The 23,840-nt window shown below is 43.2% G+C and overlaps 1 protein-coding gene across 9 annotated transcripts in view; it reads left to right on the plus strand.

Moving 5' to 3' along the window:
- Positions 1 to 23,522, plus strand: part of MHX (magnesium/proton exchanger) — a 34,883-nt gene extending 11,361 nt beyond the window's left edge. For 5 of the 9 annotated variants that reach the window (XM_008809091.5, XM_008809089.5, XM_026809476.4 and 2 more), the window contains 6 exons: positions 12,790 to 12,908; positions 13,067 to 13,227; positions 17,293 to 17,426; positions 21,426 to 21,642; positions 21,735 to 21,864; positions 23,037 to 23,522. In XM_008809091.5, coding sequence (XP_008807313.2) covers positions 12,790 to 12,908; positions 13,067 to 13,227; positions 17,293 to 17,426; positions 21,426 to 21,642; positions 21,735 to 21,864; positions 23,037 to 23,334 — 1,059 coding nt within the window. In that variant the 3' untranslated portion in view covers positions 23,335 to 23,522. The remainder of the gene's footprint in view (positions 1 to 12,789; positions 12,909 to 13,066; positions 13,228 to 17,292; positions 17,427 to 21,425; positions 21,643 to 21,734; positions 21,865 to 23,036) is intronic. The other 4 variants (XM_088716960.2, XM_088716959.2, XM_088716958.2 and 1 more) reach the window with 2 other exon arrangements.
- The last annotated feature ends 318 nt before the right edge of the window (positions 23,523 to 23,840 follow it).

Raw genomic sequence — 23,840 nt, forward strand, 5'->3', positions numbered from 1 at the left:
TTTGCTGCACGGGATTCCGACCTCTGTCAACGTCTTCCGGCGGCTTTTTATTTTGAAGTCGAATCCGGAAGACGGAGAGTGGCTCTACATCGCCCTTCGGGCGGGCCGGCCACTCTTTCAGGGTGCCCCTTCGTCTATTCATGACTGGAAGAAGAAATTCTTCTTCCTGGGTTCTGAACGGACGTGGGGGTATGACCCTAGGTGGAGACCGACCCAGCTTAGGTCTATCAACAAGCCCCCCCGGCTTTCTCCACGTGAGCAGGGGATCATCGACACCATCCGCAGCCTCGGGGACGGCATTTTACTGAACGGTCTCATAAGTGAGGACGCTCTAGTGAACGTGGGCCTGAGCTCGGCGCGTCCCCATGGTAAGAGTAACGGTAGTGTCTCTTTTATTTGTTTATTGTTCTCTGTCTAATCCTGCTCGTCCTTGCAGATATCGCAAAGATGGTGACCAAGAGCGAGGTCCTCTACGCCCGATTTCAGAAGAGGGCAGCCGAGCTCTCAGGCGAGCCGACCGAGCCGAGGAAGAAAGCGAAAACCTCGGCGACCCCGGCGACAGCAGTGGCCGAGGCGGGCGCTTCTCGGCCCGCGCACTCCGACGCTGGTCGGAGGGAGGGCGCGGATTCCAGGGGCACGGGCCCCCGGGGAGCTTCGGTGGTGCTCCCGTGCCCGGTGCCCTTGGCGCAGATTCCTGGTCAGCAGGATGCCCCAGTTGCCGACCAGGGGAGAAGTTCCGCGGGTCTAGCGCTTGCGCGCCCCGCTCCAGTTTTGCGGCAGTCGGATCGGCCGCCTGCCCGACCCCAGCCCTCTAGCTCCGAGCCGGGGAGTAGCCAGGGGGCCTCGGGGTCGGCTCCGCCCAGGCCAGCCGAAGTTGGCCTTCCGGGCCCGTCAGGCTCGGGGGAGCGGGTGCCTCACGCACCCGTCTGGTCGGTGTTCGAGGGCGATTCAGCCCTCGATAACCCTCAAGTGGCGCGCGAAGTATTTCGGGTCGCGCTGCTTCCGGCCGACCAGGTGAAAATACGGTCCATGAGCTACGGCGCTTTCATGGACACTACTCTCTGCAACGCCGTCCGGGTAAGTTAGTTTTCCCGTCGGTATAGTTATAAAAAGTTTTACTTTTAGTTCCTCACGTTTTTCACGTCTCTTTTGCAGCACTTGCACGAGACGGAGACGCTGATGCACATTGTGCAAGACTACCGGGAGTGGGCCCGGAGGCATCAGCGGGGACACGAGGAGGCCGAGGCGAGGTGCCAGGCCTCCGAGGCCGAGCGCCAGGTGCTCCAGGCAAGGGTGGGAGCGGCCGAGGAGGAAATTCGGGCTCTAACCGCCGAGCTCGATGAGGAGAAGGGCGCGCACACGCTGGCGAGGTCCGAAGTGCGCGCCGTGGAGGCCCGTTTGGCCGAGGCCGAGCTGGCGCTGGCTACCCGTGAGCAGGAGGTGGGAAATGCCCGCCTCAGACACTTAGAGCTTGAGCGGGAAATAAGAAACCTCGAACGGAAAGCCGCATATCACGAGGCTCGGGAGCTCGAGGCTCGGGAGCAGGCTCAGAGCGCGGTGAAGCTTTTCCGGGAGTCGGATGAGTTCCGTGACCTTCTAGAAGAGGAAGGTGTGAATGGGCTGATCCAAGGCTTCAGGGATTTCCGCAACCAACTGCGGCGGCTCCTTCCGGACTTCGACGTAGACCTGCTCAAACCGAGAGCAGGGGTCGAAAGGTCGGAGGCAGAGGCTTCGAAGGCTGACCAGGGAAGTCTGCCCAAGGCGGTCCCTGGAGTCACCGAGGCTGCCTCGGAGGCTGCTCCTGTTACTGCCGAGGCCGCCGAAGAGGAAGCCTCGACCACAGAGCCGGCCGCTTCCGAAGCTGCCGAAGCCGAGCCTTAGTGTAGTAGTTTTTTTTTTTTTTATTTTTAAGTCGGGATGGTCCCCACACTTGTAAGGGCCGAGCCCGAGCTCTGTACTTAGCCTACGGGCCTTTTTTGAAATGAATATACACGTATTTTCCTTATATTTGCGATGCCTTATCTTTGATAGGCTTAGGTTCCTCTGCCTGGATCCTCTTTAGGCTCCAAAGGCATGGGCTCTATGGCCCCAACTTCGTCCGCCACAGGACTTGCGTTTAAGCTCGGCTTGCCGAGCTCCATTGCTCGGTCCTTCGACCAGCAATATAGTGATGCTTACGCTTAGGGTGTTTGGGCTCGGGAAGTCTTTCCGAGCCTAGCCCAGAATTCGGCCGAGCCCTAGACGGTCGCTAGGACTTGAATTTTTTAGCAAGTTAGTGAACCTTGAGTCTGAGCCTCGAGTTGCCGGGGTGGACCGGATTCTTTTCCGACGAACGGGTTGAATGCTCGTCAGCTCGCGACGGGGATTCACCGAGCCTAGTATAAACTAAGCTTGCTGTTAATCGGTGTACGTAGGAAGGGCGAGGCCGGGCGATGATTGGCCCGACCAGGTACCTTGACGTCAGTCGGGGGTTTATTCAGATAATTAATCAGGGATGAAAGTAAATTGAGAACGTAGACATTGAGTGGGTACCTGGTACCGTGAGCGTTCTTACGCCGAGGCGACTGAAGACGCTCCTCTGCTCGGAGTCCGTTCTTTGAGGGCGTCGGCAGAGAGAGAAAATCCAGGAATAGATAAGATAATGTAAGAACATTAAATAAATGGGTACCTGGTACCGTGAGCGTTCTTATGCCGAGGCGACTGAAGACGCTCCTCTGCTCGGAGTCCGTTCTTTGAGGACGTCGGCAGAGAGAAAAAATTCAGGAATAGATAAGATAATGTAAAAATATTAAATAAATGGGTACCTGGTACCGCGAGCGTTCTAACGCCGAGGCGACTGAAGACGCTCCTCTGCTCGGAGTCCGTTCTTTGAGGACGTCGGCAGAGAGAGAAAATCCAGGAATAGATAAGATAATGTAAAAACATTAAATAAATGGGTACCTGGTACCGTGAGCGTTCTTACGCCGAGGCGACTGAAGACGCTCCTCTGCTCGGAGTCCGTTCTTTGAGGACGTCGGCAGAGAGAAAAAATCCAGGAATAGATAAGATAATGTAAAAACATTAAATAAATGGGTACCTGGTACCGCGAGCGTTCTTACGCCGAGGCGACTGAAGACGCTCCTCTGCTCGGAGTCCGTTCTTTGAGGACGTCGGCAGAGATAGGAGAATTCAGCTTATTGCCAACCACGGACTTCCCGCTGATCATGAACAGGAGAACGAGCCGAGCTCGCTTGGTCGATGAAGACCGCATCCCAACGTATCGGGGCATCCCGACCGTGGTCGAGGTAGGAGAACGAGCCGAGCTCGTCGGTTGAAGTCGATGGAGAACGAGCCGAGCTCGTTGGCCGGTGAAGACCGCATCCCAACGTATCGGGGCATCCCGACGTATCGGGGCATCTCGACGTCTCGAGGCATCCCGGCCGTGGTCGGGGTAGGAGAACGAGCCGAGCTCGTTGGCCGATGGAGAACGAGCCGAGCTCATCGGTTGAAGTCGATGGAGAACGAGCTGAGCTCGTTGGCCGGTGAAGACCGCATCTCGACGTCTTGAGGCATCCGGACGTCTCGGGGCATCCCGACGTCTCGGGGCATCCCGAAGTATCGGGGCATCCCGACGTCTCGGGGCATCCCGACCGTGGTCAGGGTAGGAGAACGAGCCGAGCTCGTTGGCCGATGGAGAACGAGCCGAGCTCGTTGGCCGATGGAGAACGAGCCGAGCTCGTTGGTCGGTGGAGAACGCATCCCGACGTCTCGGGGCATCCCGACGTATCGGGGCATCCCGAAATATCGGGGCATCCCGACGTCTCGGGGTAGGAGAACGAGCCGTGCTCGTTGGCCGATGGAGAACGAGCCGAGCTCGTTGGTTGAAGTCGATGGAGAATGAGCCGAGCTCGTTGGCCGGTGAAGACCGCATCTCGACGTCTCGAGGCATCCGAACGTATCGGGGCATCCCGACGTTTCGGGGCATCTCGAAGTATCGGGGCATCCCGACGTCTCGGGGCATCCCGACCGTGGTCAGGGTAGGAGAACGAGCCGAGCTCGTTGGCCGATGGAGAACGAGCCGAGCTCGTTGGCCGATGGAGAACGCATCCCGACGTCTCGGGGCATCCCGACGTATCGGGGCATCCCCAATTTAGTCCCACATCGGCTGTTCAGCGGAAAGGTCTGTGCCATATAATGGGGGGCTCAATAACCCTTCCCTCAAGGAGACGCCTTTTGTGGGGCAAAACTGTGAGGCGCCGCTAACACCGGACCCAAAGCGGACAATACCTCCTGGGGGACACTCTCTCTTCTGCTGCTCGGCCGGTGGGTGTGGGCTCTGCTGGTGACGGGGTGCAAATCCCGCATCAGATGGCGCTAGAGGAAGGGCCTCGGCCCTTCGTCCATCCAGTAAGGAGCCGATCCACTCACAGGACCTTCCCGCTGGGGGGGCTGTGTTGTGGGGGGTTCCCCAATTTAGTCCCACATCGGCTGTTCAGCGGGAAGGTCTGTGCCATATAATGGGGGGCTCAATAACCCTTCCCTCAAGGAGGCGCCTTTTGTGGGGCAAAACCGTGAGGCGCCGCTAACACCGGACCCAAAGCGGACAATACCTCCTGGGGGACACTCTCTCTTCTGCTGCTCGGCCGGTGGGTGTGGGCTCTGCTGGTGACGGGGTGCAAATCCCGCATCAGTACATTTTCCTAAATATTAGCAAAAAATAAATCAATAATTAGTCTAAAAAGGTATGAGCTCAATGCTGAATTATTATGACCTAGAATTGACTTGCATAGCCTGTTAATCTCATCAACAATGGACAGTTTTCTGTATATAGAAGTCGGAGGGATGAGGCTGAAATAGACATGTACTTTGATGCATTTTGTAATTGTTTGATGCTCATGAGGCAATTGGAATAGGATTTGAGAATTTAAATAGGCTATGCAAAGGAAAAAGTTTGAGTGCCTCTTGGGTTGGAAGCAGATTACTAGGAAAATTTTTTGTTAGAATAAGTGGCTCATATTAAGTGGTATTCTTATTTGAGTGGTACACTGGTATTCTAACGGAGCGGAGCGAAGCGACGAGATATATTTATCTTTGGAATAATTATGTAATATTTTATTTTACCAGGGATGCTGATAGGGATTGGGACTCTAGGGTTAGGGTTTAGCTATAAATATCTTGTAACCCTTGTTATTTGGTGACAGAAGAAAAGTTACGGTCGTTTCGCTCCCGTGGACGTAGGCACATTGCCGAACCACGTAAATCCTTGTGTTCAATTTCTTCTTCCTTTTCCTCTCTCAACTCTGTGCATTGTTCTTTTCGCCATTTGGATCCTGTATTTTCCGCAACAATTGGTATCAGAGCCTCAGGTGATATTTCCTGCGGCCGTGGGCGGTGTTCTTCCCGTGGGGAGATTAGAGGCGTCTTCTCCCAAGCCGAGAAAACGCAAAGAAATTTTCCTCCCGTGGGTGGTCTTTTCCGTGCCAGGTTGGTTTCACAGGAGGGGTTGCTTCTTGAAGGCCGTGAAGAGAGGGAAAGGGGAGATCAGCCGTGGAAGGTTTTGCTTCAACGTGAAGGTAGGAGATTTTCCTTTCACGTCGGAGGGGTTTTTTGAGGGTTTTGTGTCCTCTCTCCCAAGCACAGGAAATACAATTCCTCACGTGGGCGTTCCTGCTTCACGTGGAGGGGGGGCTCGTGGGTTTCTTCTTCCCAACCGAAACCCCATTGTTCTCTGGTTCGTCGTGGCTCCCGTGGAGAAAAGAAAACCCCATCGCAGAGAGCATCTTTCCCCGAGCACGCCGTCAACCCCGCAGCCTCCTTCCCGTCGTGCTCTTCAACGGGAAGCAGGAGATCAAGGAGGAGAGGAGCGCTGTCCGAGCAAGGAAGCCCAAAACCCCATCGTCGACCGACGCAAGCGAGGAGAGGAAGAACTTCCCGTCATCCGCGCGCCACCACCGCCGTCCGTGGCGGGATCCAGTGGAGGAAGAGGCCGTCGCTAGCGCTCCGCCCGTCGGTCCTCTCGTCGCGAGGAGGGGGGTTCTGCCGTCGCTAGCGTGCGTTCTGACCTAGGAGAAGAGGGGCGTTTCTGGTATTTTAATTTTTCAACAGATCCTATTTTTCTCTATTTTATTTTGCAAAAAGATAAGATTGTAGGGATGTCTTCTGCAAAGTTCGATGTGATAAAGTTCGATGGAACTGAAAATTTCGGGCTATGGCAGAGGAGGGTGAAGGATCTGTTAGTATCACAGGGTATGGTGAAGACCCTGTATGGAAACAAACCAGATGACATGGGTAATGCAGAGTGGAAGGAATTGGAGGCTAAGGCTGTTTCAAATATACGACTTTGTCTGGCTGATGATGTGATGTATCATGTCATGGACGAGGAATCGCCGGCGGCAATTTGGTCAAAGTTGGAGAGTCGGTACATGTCCAAGTCGTTGACGAACAAGCTCTATCTTAAGCAGAAACTGTACGGTCTTAAGATGATAGAGGGTGCTGATTTAAGCCAACATATCAACATGTTCAATCAGATTATCAGTGATTTGCAGCGAGTTGATGTGAAGTTCGAAGACGAAGACAAAGCGTTGATGTTATTGCATTTTTTACCTGCTTCTCCTACGTACGAAAATTTGGTTACAACTCTGACGTGGGGAAAGGAGACCCTGGAGTTAGAGGACGTCATTGGAGCCTTGTTAGGTTTTCATCAGAGGAAGAAAGCCAGTGCTGAGAGTTCTCAGGGAGAAGGTTTAGTGGTGAAGGGTAACCAGGAGCGTGGAAGAAGCAACACAAGGAATGGATCAAATCGCAGTAAATCCCGGTCTAAATCCAGGAAAAAGAAGAGCATAACGTGCTACAAGTGTGGAAAACAGGGTCACATAAAGCGAAATTGTCCTGAGAAAAAGAAGGGTAAAGATGATGACAGATCTGAAGGGTCCAAGTCTGCAAATATAGTGAAAGAAGACACAGAGAGCAGTGACGGTGATATACTTTCAGTTTCGTCCAGTTCGGATCATCTCGCGGATTCTTGGATTCTAGATTCAGCATGTTCCTATCACATGACGCCCAATAAAGATTGGTTTGATACCTATAGGTTAGTTAATTCTGGTTCTGTTTTGATGGGTAATAATGCATCTTGCAAAGTCATTGGAATAGGGAATATCAGAAATACTATGTTTGATGGTGTGGTTAGAACGTTGTGTGATGTTAGACATGTTCCAGATTTGAGAAAGAATCTAATTTCATTGGGTACCTTAGACTCTAACGGGTTTTGTTACAAGTCTCAAGGTGGAGTAATGAAGGTTAGTAGAGGTGCTATGACAGTGATGAAGGGGCAGAAAGTAGCAGGGAACATCTACATGTTGATAGGGACTACTGTTGTAGGTGGAGTTGCTGCTGCAGAATCTGAGTCTGATAATACAGTCTTGTGGCATATGCGTTTGGGTCATATGAGTGAACGTGGTATGCTGGAACTGCATAAAAGAAATTTTCTGAAGGGTATTAAAACTTGCAAACTGAATTGCTGCAAGTATTGTGTTCTTGGAAAACAGAACAAGGTTCAATTCAGGACTGCCACGCACAAGACAGAGGGTATTCTTGACTATGTTCATACAGATGTTTGGGGACCAGTCAGAGTAGCATCACGGGGTGGACATACATATTTCGTAACTTTTATTGATGATTTCTCGAGAAAGGTCTGGGTGTACTTCATGCAGCACAAGTCAGAAACGTTTGCCAAGTTCAAGTTGTGGAAAGCTGAAGTAGAGAATCAGACAGGGAGAAAGATCAAATGCCTCAGGTCAGACAATGGGACTGAGTACACAGATTCAAAGTTCATTGAGTTTTGTGAGCAGCATGGGATTAAGAGACACTTCACAGTACGCAAGACACCTCAGCAGAACGGTGTGGCGGAAAGGACGAACAGGACTATAGCTGAAAGAGCACGGTGTCTTAGGTTAAATGCAGGGCTTGCAAAGAACTTCTGGGCAGAGGCAGTGAATATGGCATGCTTCTTGATTAACAAGTCACCTAGGGCAGCACTAGATGGTAAGGTTGCAGAGGAGGTATGGACAGGTAATGAGGTAGACTACTCCGGTTTGAGAGTATTTGGATGTCCTGCCTATGTGCATATTCCTAGTGAGGAGAGGTCAAAGCAAGACCCGAAGTCTAGACAGTGTATCTTTCTGGGGTATCAGAAAGGGGTGAAAGGGTACAAGCTTTGGGATCCGAAGGCAAACAAGGTGGTGATCAGCAGAGATGTGGTTTTTGATGAGAAAGCCATATTGAAAAGTACTCAAGAAGAAGAGAAGCAGATTTCAGAACGTTGCAGCAGCAATAAGCAGGTGATGCAGGTGGAGTTAGAGAGTTCTGTCAAGAAAAATAATGTTCAGGGTACGGAGACTTCTACCTCAGCCGATCAAGAGCAACATAATATAACCACAGACAGACCCAAGCGTACTATCAAGCCACCAACTAGGTATGGTTTTGAAGATTTGGTTTCCTATGCATTAATCACTAGCAGTGGAGATCCTACTACTTTTCAGGAGGCAGTACACAGCCAGGAGAAGAGTAGATGGATGGGTGCTATGATGGAGGAGATGGAATCTTTAAATAAAAATCAGACATGGGAGTTGGTGGAGCTTCCGGAGGGGAAGAGAGCGATAGGATGCAAGTGGGTGTTCAAGAAAAAGGAAGCAGTATCAGAAAAAGAAGGGGAAAAGTTCAAGGCACGTCTGGTAGCAAAGGAATACTCACAGTGAGCTGGGATTGACTATGATGAGATTTTCTCCCCAGTGGTCAGACACACTTCCATTAGGGTAGTGTTGGCATTGGTAGCACATTACGATATGGAGTTAGAGCAGATGGATGTAAAGACAGCTTTTCTTCATGGTGAGTTGGAGGAGCAGATTTACATGCAGCAGTCAGAAGGGTTTTCAGAATCTGGACAGGAGCACTTAGTCTGTAAATTGAGGAAGTCACTTTATGGGCTAAAGCAGTCTCCGAGGCAGTGGTACAAGCGTTTTGACTCTTACATGATTCAGATTGGCTACAGGAGATGTGAGTATGACTGTTGTGTTTATGTGAGGAGCTTTGATGATGGTTCTTTTATTTTTCTATTACTGTATGTGGATGATATGCTGATTGCTGCGAAGAGTATAAATGAAGTCAACAAGTTGAAGACTTTGTTGAGTAGAGAGTTTGACATGAAGGATTTGGGCGCGGCCAAGAAGATTCTTGGGATGGAGATTCGCAGGGACAGAGATTCCAGAAAATTATGGTTATCTCAGGGTAGTTATATACAGAAGGTGTTGGAGAGGTTTAGCATGGGTAATGCAAAGCTAGTGAGCACACCTTTAGCAAATCATTTTAGATTGTCTACCTCACAGTGCCCAAAGACAGAGAAAGAAATTGAAGACATGTCAAAGGTTCCATATGCTAGTGCAGTGGGGTGTCTGATGTATGCTATGGTTTGTACCAGGCTGGATTTGGCGCATGCAGTTAGTGCAGTGAGCAAGTTTATGGCGAATCCAGGGAGACAGCATTGGGATGCAGTCAAGTGGATTTTCAGATACTTGAGGAGTACTACAGACCATGGTATCATGTTTGTCAGACAGCAGGATGATCCTTCAGTCGTGGGGTATGTTGATGCAGATTATGCAGGGGACTTGGATGACAGGAGGTCGACTACAGGCTATGTATTCACTCTTGCAGGAGGGCCTATCAGTTGGAGGTCCATGGTACAGTCTCTAGTTGCACTATCTACGACTGAGTCAGAGTATATGGCAGTGGCTGAGGCTGCCAAGGAAGCATTGTGGTTAACGGGATTAGTCAAGGAGCTGGGTGTTCAGCAAGGTGGAGTTCAGTTGCATTGTGACAGTCAGAGTGCGATCTATTTGGCGAAGAACCAGGTGTATCATGCGAGAACCAAGCACATAGATGTGAGGTATCACAAGATCAGGGAGTTGGTTTCTTCCGGTGACATATTGCTTGAGAAAGTTCACACTTCTGAAAATGCAGCAGATATGTTGACAAAACCCGTTACTGCAGACAAGTTCAAGCATTGCTTGGACTTGGTTAACATCTCTAGGTGCTAGAGAGGATGTGTTCCAACCTATCAGCGTCAGGTGGTATCCCAGGTTATTTTTTCTCCTAAGGGGTGAATATTCGCCAAGGTGGAGATTGTTAGAATAAGTGGCTCATATTAAGTGGTATTCTTATTTGAGTGGTACACTGGTATTCTAACGGAGCGGAGCGAAGCGACGAGATATATTTATCTTTGGGATAATTATGTAATATTTTATTTTACCAGGGATGCTGATAGGGATTGGGACTCTAGGGTTAGGGTTTAGCTATAAATATCTTGTAACCCTTGTTATTTGGTGACAGAAGAAAAGTTACGGCCGTTTCGCTCCCGTGGACGTAGGCACATTGCCGAACCACGTAAATCCCTGTGTTCAATTTCTTCTTCCTTTTCCTCTCTCAACTCTGTGCATTGTTCTTTTCGCCGTTTGGATCCTGTATTTTCCGCAACATTTTTGGACTCTGAAAATAGTATTTTGTTCCAACCTTTTCATATTTGTTATTTATGTATCCTTGCTTGTAAACCCTGCTACTTGGCTTATTGGTTGTGGCAAGAAAGCCCCACTTGAGGAGGTGTGTGCAGGATTCAAGTCTTTGCTGAGGGATGGAGCACATCAAAATTTATTGTCTTTTGTAGCTCCTTATGCGGTGATAACTTTTGAGTCTATGTTGGGCTAGCCAAAACCAGCCCATGTTGGTGAAGCCAAATCCCCTCTCCTGTACTATGAAACTTAAGCCCATTCCTGTCATTATTCCTAGCCATTCGGTTGGGCCTAGTCTAAGGGCTGTCATTGTTTCTGGAATTTGGCTAAGAGAGGGCTGGAATGGAATGGTTTTGAGATAGAGGAACACCAGAGAGAAAGGCAGAGAGTTGGAGAAATGAGGAAGCTCTTCTATTAGGGTTCTCTTGGAGCATTTGGAAGTCTATTCAAAAGGTGTCGTCATCCTTGTGGCTGTTATGTGCCCTGTTTTTCCGTTGCTAGAGAGCCACTAAGAGCTCACAATCATCCTCATTTTCAAATTTGAGGTGAAATATTCCTTGTACCGTTGTGGTTTCTCCACATAGCGAAAGGAACTAGTTGTCCCTGGTTGTAGGAATTGGATTTGGCCAAACCACGTAATCTTGGTGTCTATTAGTGCTCGATTGTCTCTCGTTTAGTATATCTGATTTATATTATGATTTCCTATTTATTCTCTTGTGATCTTGCCCATCCATGATGCCTAAATGCTCTAGATTTGTGTAGGACTGCATGCATGTCTGCAAGGTAGAAAGACCTTTAACAAGTTGTTGGTTTTATATCCTGCCTTTGTGCATGAACACTTGACTTTTTGCGTTGTAGATCAAGTAACATGTTTACTTGCCATAGGTCAATGATTTTTGAGCTAATTTGTTAGTTTTCCTTGCAAATATAACTACTTTGAAGGTCTGTTTGGGAAGTTCCTGCAGGATCTTTACCTGCCATATGTCAATGATTTTTGAGCTAAGGTGCTAGTTTTCCTTGCAAATATAACTACTTTGAAGGTCTATTTGGGAAGTTCCTGCAGGATCCAATAAGATCGACCAGGAAGAGAGTGCAAGGGTGGGAGCGCGGGATAGAACGGGAATGAGAGAGGGAGAATGCGGGGGGTCGAAGGGCCTATCCATTCAGGAGCTTCCCAATCAGGTCTTGAGTTGTTTTTTAACTTGGACCTGATAGTTCAGATTTAAAAAGGCATATTAATGCATATCAGTGCATTAGTATGTGTCAAACATGTCAAGCTTAGAGAGAGAGACGAAGGGTGATGGTGAGAAACTGAGGGTAGACAAATGCAAACTTGAGCTAGTGTGGACATTACCATTATTGGAACGTCCATCATCTTTGCCCATTCTGCTGCTAACTACTCTTTCTGCAACTTTTGACCAGTGCTGCTACTACAAAAGGGAAAGATAGGCATGGGAAGGAAAAATGGGGAGAGGGAGTGCAGGGAAGGGGAGTGTCGAGGGAGCACAAGGAAGAAAGGAGAAAAAGAATGAAGGGGGTGGGGGGGGGGGGGTTGGATAGAGTATTCACATTCTAATCAGCATTCCTTTTGTGGTTCTCCATGTCGAGGACAGACACTGCTTGAGCAATGCTTATACACACACTCTATCAACAGCCAAAGCAAAATGCTTCACTACATCCAGGGGTGACATGGGATAAGGCCTACATTCAGTAAGACAGTGCTTGGTTGGGGATTTGGAAGTGGGTGAAGTATTATATTTTCAATTTGGATTACTTTATAAGGACTAAAAATGAAAACTTGACTCATTTGAAGGCTTCCACCCAGGATAATAGCTCTCCATAATATGATTTATTAAGGGACTATAATATTACAGAATACTCTGATGCAAAATCTTATGAATATATTTTTAATATGCATCCTTGTATATCGTATCAGGCACTTGAGCATGTCTAAATCTGACTCATGTTGTATGTCCATGCAACATTGGTCTTCTCTTAGTGACAAAGCCTTGTGGAATGAATTGAGAATATATGTAAGAAAAACAAGTACTCCACTATTGTATATATGCTTGTTTTTGCTCATGTTATTACATGGAAGATTGAGATTTATAGGTCTTCACTCTATTATATCTTGAATTCTCATGTGTTTGTTGAGCTTGGTCTTATCATACTTACAAATTTACAGTGCATATGCAGCCGTGACTTTTTTCTCTTGCATTGTGATATTAACAATATGTGTTTTGCTAATTTGTAGGTATGGACACCAAGGGTAATCACCCTTTGGGAGGCTTTATTGACAGTTTTGCAATTTGGGTTGCTGCTGATTCATGCATATGCTCAAGATAAGCGCTGGCCATATTTATCTATACCACTGTATGCTTCAAGTTCTAGTTTCTTGTTCTATGCATCCCAGTTCTCGAGTTGCGAGCTAAAATGATTCTAGGATCATTGATGCACTGATGGCTTTGTTAATTGGATTGGACTTTAAGCTTTGGTAATGTTCTTTGTCTGCATTCTTTTACTATAATCAGGGAAAGAAGTGAGAGGCCTGAAGACTGGGTCCCAGAAAGCGACAAGTTGTTTAATCATGGCAACAACGAATGCGGTGGTTGCTGTGAGATATTACCAGTCAGTGAAGAGAAAGACAGTGGAATTGTTGATATTTTCTCTATCCATTCTTGTAAGGACACAGGTTCAAAATTTTTATGAGTCCTGTCAGCATTTACTTCTCTCTGGAATTTTCTTTTTGGTAGTGAGCATAATATATATATATATATATATATATATATATATATATATATATATATATATATATATATATATATATACACACACACTAAACTATGATAATATGGACAATTCTTGACCTGTTTGGTGTCATTAACTAGAAGTTTTAGGGATCAGAAGGTAGTTCTACTCCCTAGTGCAGTCCTGCTAGATAAAGCTAATTTGATCAAATGAAACTTGAAGGTGGTGCATTTGATTTCCAAATAGGCTATATTGAACTCCCACTTTATTTCTACAGCAGTCAAGACAAAATTGGAACATGAAGTTCCATTGTTGACTATATTGGTTGGTGTCTCACCACTGAAGGAAAAATGTATTCTAATAAATTAATTATTTTCCATAAATTAAGCTGAAAAGAATCATTAGATATTCATGTTATTCGGGAAAAGCTCATTGATGGTCCCCTTATGTGACAACAGGGTCTGGTCAAAATCTTGACACTATCATCTCAGTCCTAGGCACTGGCAAAAACAGTTGGTAGACAAAGCATCTGATGGGGTATTCTTGAATTGACAATCCACGATATTCTAGGAGATGATAATAACTGATGATGATGAAAATTTTGAATCCCTGAAGGACTGATGGAAATAGATGAGGGAGATGGCTTTTCTTAACTGAGAATATCACCACTTGACTGTCTTCATGTAGCCCCTGTGGAATAGATTACCTTGTAAGAAAAATATGTTGACCCATTCGCTGCAGTATGAGTTGCCCAACAGAAGCTTTATTTCTGACAGCAGATTCATTTAGGTAATCCTAACAGGTCTCAGGTATGCTGAGATCTGCAACACTGATTACTTGTCAATTTGGCACCATTATATGGAGCTTCTCTTTATGTCTTGTGTCATCCAACTTTAACTCACCAGAGACATTTCTATCTGGTCCATTTCTGGTCCTTTAGTCTCTGTTCGGTTGGGGGATAACCCTCGGTTGGAGCCTGGTTATCTTGCTAACCAGCCAACAAAGTTGATTTTTGGTGAATTAAAGTTATCTGGTCAACAGGCCAAAAAGTGAGATAACCTGATTAAGTTTAATCCACCAAAAGATAAGGATAAAGTTGAGCTCAAGATCTCTATCTTTTCACCCCTACTTTTTGCAGCTTTTCTGACCTTATTCTTTAGTCTCCAAACTTCAATCAAAAGCCTCTTTTTGCTAACCTATGGATAAGGGAATGTTGGAGTGTTTGTGAGAGTTCAGTTAGCTAACCCAGGGTTTGCTGTCCTGCGGTCAGACTGGGCCTTAAGTTCTACCATGCTCCATTTTTTCACATGTTATCTCGAATGTTTCATAATGTAAACCTCTGCGAACATTCTGAAATGTCAATGTGCAAGTGATTGTAAACTTCCTTTTAGAACATAGAGAATGTAGTCTCAGAAGTGTCAGGCGGCCTTTAGGAAATGACTGAAATTGTCTCCTTCAGAAGTGACCTACCTATGTACGATGGTAGATTTCTTACTAAATTAATAAGCAGATAGCATGCTTCAAATGTCAGTTCTCACAAGGTAGGTGACACTTATTTGGTTATTCCAACCATTCAGTAACCTTCCTTTTTCCCTTATTCATGGTTGCTTATACTGTTCCAGATAGTTCTTACTCCATTGTTAAACACGTAGCCTCATCCTCTTTCCTTTTGAGTAAGATCGAGCTGCTGAATTTAATATGCTCTTTGCAATCCAAAAGATGAAAAGATGATAGGCCCTGCTGATTTGGTGATCTTTTCGATGTATGAGCTGTGACATATTCTTTTAATATTTCTGGACCTCATTTGCATAAGGTAATTGGTAGTCATCGGATTATATGACCAACTTTAACTGTTCATTCATTTACATCCTTTATGATTGCTCAAAATGCTCTAGATAATTCATATTTACTGCATAACCTGAAGTTTCTGGTGCGCTTGGGATGCCACATAGATGGAACATTTACAGTGTTGTTTTTGTTTGAAGAATTACCATTTCTAGTGTTCGTCAACATACTAACAGATTCTTAGCATATATATAGCATGCAACATCCTTATTTCTAGATCAAAATCATAGCCTATATGGGCATATAGAAATTCTATAAGACTGAACTTACATGTATCATTTGTCACATGATCAATGGTTGACAATAATACAAGTGAACAACTAAAAGCTTATTACCTTTTTATCCATAAATATTGGTTTCTTACTCTCATATATTTAAAGAAACAGATAGTTGAGTTATCCCTCTTCATGGTTTCATGTGCTGGTCCAGTTGAGCTTACCCATTATCGATGTTAATAGGCCCATTGAACCAGTTCCAATGATCTTTCTATGGGTTGCATCAGACATGCTTCAACCGAAAAATCACAAGTATTAGACTAATTAGAAGTAATAACCATATAGTAGCTTAGCTTTTAGCTTCCTCCTGATTATTTGGGGTTGCTTTAGGAACCTTTATTTGCTGATTATTCTGATAAAGGATTAGTTTTGTTTTCGCCAAAAGCTTTTTCAAATTCCTTCTCATGACAGTCGATGTTAGCTTGGCCTTTGCTTCCTCTTTTGACCTGTGGATACATATTCATTCATCTCCCTTATTAGAACTTCGTCGGTCCTTGTTGCACCATTCCATTACCACTTTAATTCGTTCATATCACTTTCTCTTTAAGTGGTGCAACTTCTTTTTTGCTAGTATACTTGTTTCTTACTTTACGCTTCCTAGTGCTAGCAACATCCATTTTGGCATTCTCAGGCTCCATTTCTCTTGCTTGTTTGTTCCCTTGTCATTTGCCCAATCAGTTTTCAAAGCATGATCAATAATGTAACACCTTAGAAGTACCTATTTGTTCAGTTTCTTCATCTCTAATTTTAAAAATATGTCTTCTTCTATTCATCGAGTTTCTAAAGACAAAATATTCAATAATTTCTTGCCGATACCAATCACAATGGTTCTTTAGCTTTTCATACTTAACTGTCATTCCACAAGGCTGATCAGGTCTTGCTATTTGTAAGTAAGATCTGTACTAACTCTACCAGATGTTCCTCTTTAGCATTTAAAATTCATAAGCTTATATTTTGAGCTGCAGGGCAGTGGAACTCCATGCTGGTCCATAATATGAATGACGATCATAATACATGCCAATATTTTAAGTCTTGGTGCTGGGCTGTGGTAGCTGGGAACTTCTACCTAGGAAACATACTCGCTCCAGAAACTCCTTGGCAACCTGAAGCTACAATCACTTGATTCACTTCATTTATGTTCCCTTACTTTGAAAGTTTTTAGAATGTCAGCTTCCTTGAACCACTGGTAACTGTTCCTGTACTCACTCTCAATCTGGCAACAAAGGTACTGGGCTACTGGCCTTGTACTAGCACCTTGTTGGTGTGCTCTTGTATGGTGCACTACTGTCCTGACACATCGTACATTGTTGGGGTTGGCACAACAAGTAGCATGTGTACTGAACCATCATACAGGTAGCAGTACTTTACTGAGTCAGTACAATATGCGCTCTACTGTCTTTTCAGTACTTCAAACTCTGGTACATGATATATTGATATCTGCTTACGTCAACATGCCTTTGTGAAATTGCCAAATTCAAGCATATCTTGATAAATCTTCTGGCTGTGTGAAGGTGTAAGCATGGGAAGGCACAATTTCATAGCAAACTTCATCAAAATTCCAATTCTCTTCTATATCTTCAGCTGAGATGATTATTCTTATTTTTACCAAGTAATAAGAATGTCTAATTTGTTACTGAACTGTGGTTAGAAGGTCAATTCTTATTTTCATAATTGTCTGTGATTGGTACAATTCAAGATTTGGCTATGTATGTCATTTCTGCTTGGTATCTCTATTATATGTGTCTTTTCTTTGTGTGCACAAACCTTATTATTTTATTTTGATAAGAAGAGTTGGTCCAGGCCCAACTCTTTTTCAGCAAGGCAATGACAGAAAAAGGGACAGTACCTGTAGTTTTAATGTTGTCGATCTCACAAGCAAAATTTTACAGGTCCAGCCTACCAAAGTGTGCCAGAAAATGATATGGCAGAATTCTCTACAGCAGCGTCAATCAAGAAGAAAATTGTTGAAGAAGATCTGGATGTAGTTTCAGTTTGGAGACAACAATTTCTTGATGCAGTAATAGTAAGAACCTTATTTTATTTAGAATTTTGTCTCTTCTTGCTTAGATAATGGTCCATTTCAGTTCAACAATAGATGTACATGTCTATATCTAAATCGCTCTTTATATATGCATATATATGTGTATGTATGTAGGTACACCGAACCGGCTCCATACTGTACCACACTGACACAGTATTAGTATACCACGATACGGGTCCTAGTATCGAAATGGCGTATCTAGGTGGACAGTTTAAATAACACAAAACTATGCATATTTTTTGGACATATCTGGATACATAGGTTAGGAATCTGCAAATCATATGATGTTTTTGACAGTAAACAGTTTAGATATAGTAGATTGCACCATTGGCTCAAACCATCGAAGGCAAGCCGCATGTCATTCGATTTGGATTGACCTTGCATGTATTATTGTGTGGTCGCCCACACAATAGTTCTACTCTCTCTCTCTCTCTCTATATATATATATATGTATGTATGTATGTGTGCATATGTTATGTGTGTGTGTGTATCTATAGATGTGTATATGTATATGTATGTGTGTGTGTGTATGTATGTGTATATTCACGCACCCATATATATATATATATATAATGTACATGTACATATATGTGTGTGTGTGTGTGCATATGTACATGTACATACATGCATACATATATCTACATATTTATACATATACATACATACATACATACATATATCTACATATATATACATATACATACATACATACATACATACATATATATATATATATATATATATATATATATATGTGGGTGCGTGAATATACGCATACATACACACACACACATACATATACATATACACATCTATAGATACACACACACACATAACATATGCACACATACATACATACATACATATATATATATATATGTATATATATATAGAGAGAGAGAGAGAGAGAGAGAGAGAGAGAGAGAGAGAGTAGAACTATTGTGTGGGCGACCACACAATAATACATGCAAGGTCAATCCAAATCGAATGACATGCGGCTTGACTTCGATGGTTTGAGCCAGTGGTGCAATCTACTATATCTAAACTGCTTACTGTCAAAAACATCATATGATTTGCAGATTCCTAACCTATGTATCGAGATATGTCCAAAAAATATGCATAGTTTTGTGTTATTTAAACTGTCCACCTAGATACGCCATTTCGGTACTAGGACCCATATTGTGGTATACTAATACTGTGTCGGTGTGGTACAGTATGGAGCCGATTCGGTATATCGAGTGTTGATATGCCCTCAATATCATGTACCGGTACCGAATTAGTACGGTACAGTATGTCCCATGCCATCTGGTTCAGTACGGTATAGTGAACCTTGCTATCCACTGTTGTCAACTCGATGCTTACGCCAAAGATCTCTAGTCACATGATTATTTGATAGTAAGCATTTTAGAGATGTTAGACACATCCAATGTTTCATATCATTAGTGCTAGGCTCTTGATATTCGATCAGGATCAATCTCACAGGTAGTATTGAGTTGGCGCCCACACAATAGCTCTACTCATATATACATACACCGACACGCATATACATATTTGAATTAGAATATACATTTCATGTTAACTCTTTGAAAAAGGACTTAATGATTTTAAATTCAGTGATAGGTTATCCAAATTGAAGATTCCATGATTTACACTATAAAGAATGCATAGAAACTACAATTCATATATTTTGGGAGTCTCTATTCTATGCATCAAGTTGTTACGAAAATGAACAATATCAATTGTTTTAGTATGGTAAAGCACATGATAGAGTATATAAATTGAATATCTACTTTATAGATAATGATCTACACATGTTAAAACATGGGAGATTTAAATTCACTAGGTTTGATCTTTAGATATAAGAGGGATACATACTAAGTCCACAATCAAGGAAACTAATCCTGAAAAAAAAAAACAGCAGTTAGGGAAAAACAAAAGAATAAAAAACACATGACTGTATATTTTTTGCAAGATTAACAACCTAAGCTGTTCTGCTCCTTGGACTTGTTCAAAAGTCAAAACCTACTAAGCGGGTCAGATTGTTTTTCCAGAAATTGCAAAGTTTCCTTTTTTATCAATAGCTTTATGCAAATATCTTGGCATTACATCAGTATTGGAAAAACAATGCTAGATTTCTACTTTAGATTTTCTAAAATTATGAAGGCTATCTGTACAAACTTTCTTTTTTATGGAAACAAATAGACCTGATTTTGAGCAATTGAAGATCCATTCTTTTTCTGTTTCACACAATTAAATGTAATTTCTGCAAGTGTTGCATGTGAAATCTCCAACCTTCTTGGAACTTCCTTTTTCAAAGATGAATTTGGCTTTTGAGCTGATAATTGTAGCATTCGAGGTGAGGAAGTGTGATGAGCAGCTCAAAGTCCCTCTTTGGAGCTCATGTCCATCTTATATTTATTCTCCTACTGGGAGCCCGAACACCTGAACATGCTCATCAAATGCACCAGTTTATTATATTCCTTGTGCTTGAGAGTTCTCTTTATCATCCAGAACAAAAACAGACTCCTGTTTAACAGGTCAGATAAAACTTTGTTATGAATTTTCTATTGCAAGAAACATTTTGTACCTGATTTTCACATTACAACTTTTTTCCTTCTTTGATAGTATTTGTTTTCGATTTTGTTCCACAAGTGGCCCTATCAAACTATATGTGAAAACAACGGTTACAAAGGAGTAAGGTTTTTCTCCCTTAAAAGCATGGTATGCCATACCATACCGAATCGGATGATACGGAGCGTACCGTATCATATCTGCTCGGTTCTGATACATGGTATGGGGGGTGTACCAATTGTCGGTACGCCGAATTGGCCCCTGTACCGGATGTATTGACACAGTGATAGGGTGGCATCGGTGCGGAGCCCGGTACTGAGATGGCGTACCTTCCTTAGAAGTCTAAGATATTGAAACCAAACCCTTGCATGCTCTTGTAGAAACAGACCTCACATACCATTTTGCATTCAAACAAATAGAAAACCCATCTTTGGCATTTTGCACATGCACAAGAAGATTATTTGACTTTTAATTATATTGGCACTCAAAGATGAATAATAAACAATCACAAGGTAAGAATGAGGAACTCTAAGTTGGGATTCCTTAGATTAGAAGTTGATGTTGGAAAAAGACGAGGAAGATCATATAAAACTTGGATGAAAGTTACCAGCAAGGACTTACATAAGATTTCTCTGCTATTCGGTTTAGCCATTTCTAGAGACCAGTATGATAAAATGATAGTCAATATATATAATGCAGAATTAGATGGGATAAAACTTGTTGGTAGCCTTAAGATTGTGCTCTGACCAAAATCACTGTGAAACTTAGTAGTTGCCTGACTTTGAAGTTGGCCCTGGTAAATGTGTTCTTTCCTATATACTGAGGAACCATGCACTACTAAAAGCTAGGCATTGCTGGTTTTTTTCTTTTTTCTTGAAAGTCTTTGTTTCTATATAAATTATTTGTTAGTAAAAGTTAATCTTTCACTCATAATGTTAGGCACTGTTAAATGCTCAAATTACTCATGTTTCATAAATTATGATGTTCATCTAGGTATCCCTATGTTATTCTAAACAAAGAAAACTAAACCTAAGTCTACTTCAAACTCCTGACCATCATCATGATACCTTATCAAAAGTTGTGGTGAGACAGAGATCATAACGTTAGTTTCATAAATTCCATAAATTACAAATTTTTAGCAGTGGAAATGTCTGATAGGAGGATAAGCCTTTGTCATGAGCCAGTCAAAACCTAAACCAACTCATAATTACGCCTTTTGGATTGTAATTTTATTATCTATACTTTGTTGCAGCAGTTAATCGACATTATTAAATTTACAGGGCATACTAGAAAATAATTCTGGAGTCTATAGGTCATCTTCTTGAAATGAACTTTAGATCCATTCATTTTCAATAAACTAGGAAGAATTTTGTAAGCTATTTTTTTCAAAGTTTTGTTTCCTGTTAACAGTTGGAGAGCACTGAATCAAAGGGAAGGGATGGTTTCTGCTTACGATTGGCAAGAGTGCTTTGGCAATTAAGCCTTGCACCATGGAGATTGCTATTTGCTTTTGTGCCTCCATATCAAATTGCTCATGGTTGGATTTCTTTTATTTTCTCTCTAATTTTTATTAGTGGGATAGCTTATGTGGTTACTCAGCTTACAGATCAGATAAGCTGTGTTACAGGTTCCCATCTCATCCTCCTGAAATTAAATTTCCTATATATTTTTATGTGAAAGTGTAACTGATTATTGCCAGTTATCAAATTTCTCTTACAGGAATTAATCCTTATGTCATAGCATTTACAGCACTAGCCAGCGGAACCTCATGGCCAGATTTAGTTGCAAGCAAGATTGCTGCAGAGCGTCAAGTAACTGCAGATTCTGCCATTGCTAACATCACTTGCAGGTTCTGCTCTAATGGTCTTGACATGAAGTTTACAACTCGCATTGATAGCCTGAAAACTGAATATAAACTAGAATTATCTAAATTATTTTCCTGCCACCGTTGTAAATACTATATGATTGTCGAGAAGCAGGTTCCGGGTGAATGCATCAAATTAGTAGAACCAACACAGTAGCAATAAGGCAGTCTAATTACTTGCAACATTTTTGCATTTGTATGTTCACTGCATAGCATTTCCCACCTTTATGAGATGAAGGGCCCTTGGGCATTCTATGCTTGTGAGTATGTGAGCACCGGCGTGGATGGATGAAACATGGGCCAAAGATATAACCACATCTCGGAAAGGGGTGCTTCAGATTCAAATCCTAGTGTCGCTAGATGGGTGATCACCAATGAACTTTGACTGAATTGGTGATGAGGAATATGAAGCACTTTCTGTTTTGGGGTTTTGGCCTTGGATGGAAATGAATGATGCATTAGGATCTTTTTTTTCCAATTACGAAGTGATGGGGTTGAGTCTTGTTTCTTTTGTTATTGTGTTGCTGGCATCTCTTCTTGATGTTGAAGAACGCAAGATGTTGTTCCAGCACCATGTTCTATATTATTGCATCCTTGCATCTCAACTAGAGAGAGCACCGCATGTGTGTTGTTGAGCCAGCAGGGAGCCGACTCTTTAGATCAGCACCATACATCTACCTTGTAATTTCAGGTCCTGTGCATATTGAATAATATGTGCCCCATTGGTTTGGTGCAGATCCCACCTGCATTGAGTCCATGTGAACACTAGTCAGTCAGTTCTTTTCTGGTCTTGATAGAATATCTGAGCACCCCTACATGTATTGATTTGCCTTATTCCCCCTATAACTTATACACGTCTTTTATGTTTATTTGAGAATATGGTGGTTATTCACCATCAGTCAGGTTCTTTTATGTTAAGATTTTGATAATGAACATTTGCTATCTGCTAGTATCTCACTCAGTAAGACGTAACATTTTGAGAAGCCTTAGTAAGACACCAGTGCAGAAGGTCAAATCTAATTATATCACTTAGCTACTAAACATTGTACTTTTGTTATTGATCATATTTTGATGTTGAGGAAGAAAGAAGGGGGGGGGGGGGGGGGGTTTGGAGATTGGGCATTACAGAGATCTCATGTTTTTTTTTTTGGTTCCAGCAATTCGGTGAATATCTATATAGGCATTGGCATCCCGTGGTTGGTTGATACAACTTACAACTTCGTCGCCTACCAGGAACCATTGTACATTGAGAATGCAGGAGGCCTCAGTTTCTCCCTGCTAGTATTCTTTGTGACATCAGCTTGTTGTATTGCTGTTCTAGTACTCCGTCGTCTGATCTTTGGCGCAGAACTAGGTGGGCCAAAGCTGTGGGCTTGGGTGACATCTGTGTATTTCATGTTTTTATGGATTGTATTTGTTGTCCTCTCCTCACTTAAAGTTTCTGGCATAATTTAGACTCATATATCTTAGGGTTGTATATTTCATCTCCCCATTGTCCATCTTTCATTGGTGGAATTGTTTCAGAAAAGGTTAGAAAGGACGACCATATTTGATGAAATGCTGTCTTTTTTTTTGTGACAGCCCAATATAAATGTATTCGCATAGTTGGATTAATTGATCATTGCCAATTTGCCATTCATTCAGATTTGAACTTCTCCATTTATGTTCTGAATTGGTCCGGTGTAATTTCTCTGTACCGAAAGTTTCCTCTTATTTGTTTTGTAACCAAGAATGAATGATGATTTTTATTTGAAGTAATTGCTGCGAAGGTTGTTCGGATCTTTGCGGCCTGATGAGGGCAGATGAGTTGGTGCTTTGAAAATATGCTGTTTTGTTGCTAGCATGCTACTAAACCTGGAGACAAATCAATCAGTATTTCCAAGAGCAGCCCGTTCCATTCTCATTCTCACTCCCAAGCTGTGGGCAACCTACTGAAGAGTGATTGTGGCCATGACTGGATT

Source organism: Phoenix dactylifera, chromosome 2 (assembly GCF_051530095.1).
Source record: "Phoenix dactylifera cultivar Ajwa chromosome 2, Ajwa_hap1_PhDact_Kaust_v1.1, whole genome shotgun sequence".
Lineage (NCBI taxonomy): Eukaryota > Viridiplantae > Streptophyta > Magnoliopsida > Arecales > Arecaceae > Phoenix > Phoenix dactylifera.